The sequence below is a fragment of the Tarenaya hassleriana genome, unplaced genomic scaffold (assembly GCF_000463585.1).
Source record: "Tarenaya hassleriana unplaced genomic scaffold, ASM46358v1 Cleome3, whole genome shotgun sequence".
Lineage (NCBI taxonomy): Eukaryota > Viridiplantae > Streptophyta > Magnoliopsida > Brassicales > Cleomaceae > Tarenaya > Tarenaya hassleriana.
The window spans coordinates 5,815,305-5,817,277 of NW_010966177.1; the positions used below are offsets into that span (position 1 = coordinate 5,815,305).

At 33.2% G+C, this 1,973-nt stretch overlaps 1 protein-coding gene across 1 annotated transcript in view; it reads left to right on the plus strand.

The window, feature by feature from the left end:
* The first annotated feature begins 1,340 nt into the window (after window positions 1–1,340).
* The window catches only part of LOC104819613 (3-ketoacyl-CoA synthase 18-like), a 1,876-nt gene continuing 1,243 nt past the window's right edge, over window positions 1,341–1,973 (plus strand). The window contains exon 1 of the mRNA XM_010549758.1: window positions 1,341–1,970. Coding sequence (XP_010548060.1) covers window positions 1,508–1,970 — 463 coding nt within the window. The 5' untranslated portion in view covers window positions 1,341–1,507. The remainder of the gene's footprint in view (window positions 1,971–1,973) is intronic.

The window sequence follows — 1,973 nt, forward strand, 5'->3', positions numbered from 1 at the left end:
GGATTGTTTTACGCAATTAATATCTGCAATACCTACATTTTATGTTATCTCCTCCTTATTTTTTCTATTTTTTTATAATTTAAAATTTTTTCGAAACTTTGACTCAATTACATATTCCAGAAAATCGGAAAGTGAAGGTGAATACCCCTATATAGAGATTCTAGTGTGGATTGAAAAATAGTTTTGTCCATTCCAAATTAGTTGAGCCATCGATTTTCCTATTTTTTTAAATATAATGTGTTATTTAATGTTATATATATATATATATATATATATATATATATTATTTTAGAGAAGAAAAAATGCAAGACGGTATGGACCTTTTGTTGGTCCAAATTGCCCCTCAGCACACCAATGAAGACCGTTAAAAAAACGTGTATTTTTTTTGGTACTAAGTATGTTTTCTTCGTATTAAAGTAATTTCTATCGGTTTTCATATTATATTCAAATTTTCAAATTTTATTTTAAGTTTAAGATTAAACACTAAATCAAATAATAAAAAAAAGATAATATTGTGTGTAATAAATCATGGTTCCAAGCACATTTCATAAAAAAAAAAATCATGGTTTCATGTTGATTGAGTTACTCATATTTTAAAATTTCTTGTTAATAACAAAAGTTAAACAATTCTAATAATGGGCTCTATGAAAATATGTAAGGTCGCATTCACGAAATTTATTACAAGGTATGGTTGAGGAAAGGTTTCTTGGTCCAATACCTAATTATGGGATTAGAACCCTATCTTGCGTAAATTATTATTATTATTTTTTAGTTTTGCTTCATACTTCGGGATTTTTTTTTATGTCGGATTGTTTTACGCAATTAATATCTGCAATGTTTGAAATTTATTTATTTATTTTAATTGAGAGAGAGAGAGAGATCAAGGGGGCTAGAGTAAGAGTTACAAAGCATGTCTGGAAAATCAGGTTAGGTAATAGGTGTTAGTTGCGGAATAATTAATTATACATCTAACCTAATTACTTTGATTAATCTTAATTCGCCTAATCTTTCATATGTTTGTAATTATGTACGTCATATATATAAATAGAAGCTTATGTTCATTTTGTATATATATTTATAAATTCATACGTTTTTTTTTTGTTAAAAAAATCGAATAAATTAGATAAAACAACTATTCATTCTCTTATTAAAAATTCCGACACGGTTGGACCTCATTTAAATGTATAATAAGTTTATTGGGGACGTTTGACCCTACTATTTACTATATCGCATCGGCCCCCTGCTGATCCATGCAAATTAGTTTTACGTGTTATTTCTTTTTTATCTCTATATATATATATATTTTGCACACTTTCCAACAAATTTAAAGTTATCGTTTACAGTCGGACTCGTTTGCTGTGTATAGATTTATTTTTACTTTTCTAGGTACGTAATTATCTATGTTTACATGTGTATATATCTATATCTATGTGCATGCATGTGGTGAACAGACAAGAACCGAAAGTCCAGACGGAGTGTAATAGCAATTCTCTCTCTCTCTCTCACCATGAAGTACGTGAAGCTATTTTACCATAACCTCATTACACACTTCTTCAAGCTCTGCTTGGTCCCTTCAATGGCGGTTTTAGCCATGAAGGCGTCTAGGCTTAGCCCTGAAGATCTCCACAACTTCAGCCTGCATTTTCATAACCACCCCGTTATCGTGACCGTCATCTTCCCCGCTATCGTTTTCGGGTCGACCCTTTACTTCATGACCCGACCCGCACCCGTTTACCTCGTCGACTTCTCGTGTTATCTCCCTCCGTCCCATCTCAAAGTCAGTATCGAGAAGATCATGGATCACATTAAACAAACGCGAGACGCTCATGAATCTTGGAACGACAACCTCAAGGACGAATCTTGGGTTGATTTCCTGCGCAAGATTCTCGAACGTTCCGGCATCGGCAACGAGACCTACGTCCCAGAGGCTTTGCATTGCATTCCGCCCCGACAATCTATGGCGGCGGCTCGAG